This window comes from Macrobrachium nipponense, chromosome 40, assembly GCF_015104395.2.
Source record: "Macrobrachium nipponense isolate FS-2020 chromosome 40, ASM1510439v2, whole genome shotgun sequence".
Taxonomy (NCBI): Eukaryota; Metazoa; Arthropoda; class Malacostraca; order Decapoda; family Palaemonidae; genus Macrobrachium; species Macrobrachium nipponense.
In genome coordinates, this window is record NC_061101.1 from 55,754,511 (window position 1) to 55,756,477 (window position 1,967).

A 1,967-nucleotide genomic window follows, 5' to 3' on the forward strand; every position below is an offset into this window, starting at 1 on the left:
AGGAGATGAACAGTTACTGGAAAAAGCTTCAAAACTCCAAGATCAGGTGAAAAGGAAGAGTGGAATTCATTACTCACGTATTGTTCACGAAGTTTGTTTCAGAGGAAAACACTGAATAATGAAATAATTAATCGTTCATGGCTCTGTTTCTCTCCAACAACTGGCAAAGTTTATTGTCTTCCCTGTAAGCTTGATAATTCAGGATCTGAAAAGGGCAAATTAGCCACTGATGGATTTTGTGACTGGAAGCATGGAAATGACAGGATAGCTGATCACAAGAAATCTAAGTGCCATCTAGAATCCATCATTACTGTAGCCAAACTATGGAAAGAACATGGCTGAACAGATCAAGAATTATCAAAGCAAGTAGCTCAATTGCAAGAATACTGGTGTCAACTTCTTACACGTATTGTAAGTACAATTAAAGTGATCGCTGAGCGAGGACTAGCGTTCAGAGGCATAGATGAACTGATTGGTTCTCCATCAAATGGGAATTTTCTTGGTATACTGGAACTCCTAAAGGACGAGGTCACACAAATTATCCCTCCTCTACAATTTCTGAAGAAGTAATTAGAATAATGGGCGAGCATGTACTGCAAGAAATAATATCAAGAATCAGGAAGTCAAAATATTATTCTATTTCTCTTGACTCAACCCCAGATGAGGGTCACATTGATCAACTAACTTTAGTCATACGCTATATGGGAGACACATTACCAAAAGAAAGGTTCCTGACTTTCATGGACAATCGAGGTCACAATGGTTCTGATATGGCCAATGCCCAGTTTCAGTTTTTAGAGGGCCACAATATTGATCTCAAAGATTGCAGAGGGTAGTCCAATGATAATTCTGCTAATATGAGCGGGAAGTATAAAGGAATGCAAACCTTCATCAAAGACAAGTATTCATTATCAGAGTTTGTGTCATGCTTCGGACATTCCCTTAATTCAGTAGGAAAGGCAGCAGCTAATACATGCTCTGCAGCTATTCACTACTTTGACTTTGCTCAACAAAATGAAACTCGTTGGTCTTGCAGAGCAGATGCAACAAAGGCTCTAGTGCATCGTTACAGAGAGATGAGAGAGGCTCTTTATGACATAATGACTGATGAGGAAAACAAGGCTGTGACTCGGAAAAAATTTATATGTAATTTATATGAAAAAAATGGGTAAATTAGAAATAGACATTTATGCTACATTTTGGAATGACATCCTAGAAAGTTTCAATGCAACAAACCATATTCTACAAGATCCTAAAATGGTTCTCAGTACCGCAGTGAAAGCACTCAAGTCTTTGAAAACATTTATTGAAACAAAAAGAGAAAAATATGAGGAGTATGAAGCAGCTGGAATCAGACTGTCTGGAACAAAAGAGTATATACTGAAGTTCGCCATTGTGTGAGGAACGTGTGTCTTAATCCACTTGATTATGGTAAAGCAGAGAATGCCCGGATGAGTCCCAAGGTAAGGTTTCTTGCAAACAGTTTTCTTTCAGTTATTGACCAAATTGTCAAATCTCTGAGTGACAGAATAGCTGCTTATGATGTTGTATGTGAGCGCTTTGGAGTCCTCGATCGCCTAGAAGATATGGATGCTGATGAGATCAGTTCAGCCGCAGCTAGTCTTGTGAGTTTTTACAAAGGTGACCTAGAGCCCAGTCTCAAAGATGAACTCGTTCGTTTTATTGAATTGGTAAAACTCGAAAGAAAAGACAATGGAAAAATTCCAAAAGAACTCTACTTCTACAAAATTCTCCTTGACAGTGGCTTTCGGGCAACTTTTCGTAATGTTGAAATCTTGTTGAGAATCTTTTTAGTATTCATGGTGTCCAGTTGTAGTGGTGAAAGGTCATTTTTCAAGATGAAAATAATAAAAAACCGACTGAGAATGTCAATGGGCCAGAGTCGTCTTTCATGGTTGGCTATAATGAGTATTGAAAGTGATATTCTTCGGGAAATAGATTTTTAG

General features: G+C 38.1%; 1 protein-coding gene across 1 annotated transcript; it reads left to right on the top strand.

The window, feature by feature from the left end:
• The first annotated feature begins 323 nt into the window (after nucleotides 1–323).
• Nucleotides 324–1,967, top strand: LOC135212247 (uncharacterized). The gene is made up of 4 exons (XM_064245690.1): nucleotides 324–411; nucleotides 661–832; nucleotides 1,037–1,168; nucleotides 1,346–1,967. The coding sequence occupies exons 1-4, from the start codon at nucleotides 324–326 to the stop codon at nucleotides 1,965–1,967; spliced, it is 1,014 nt and encodes a 337-aa protein (XP_064101760.1).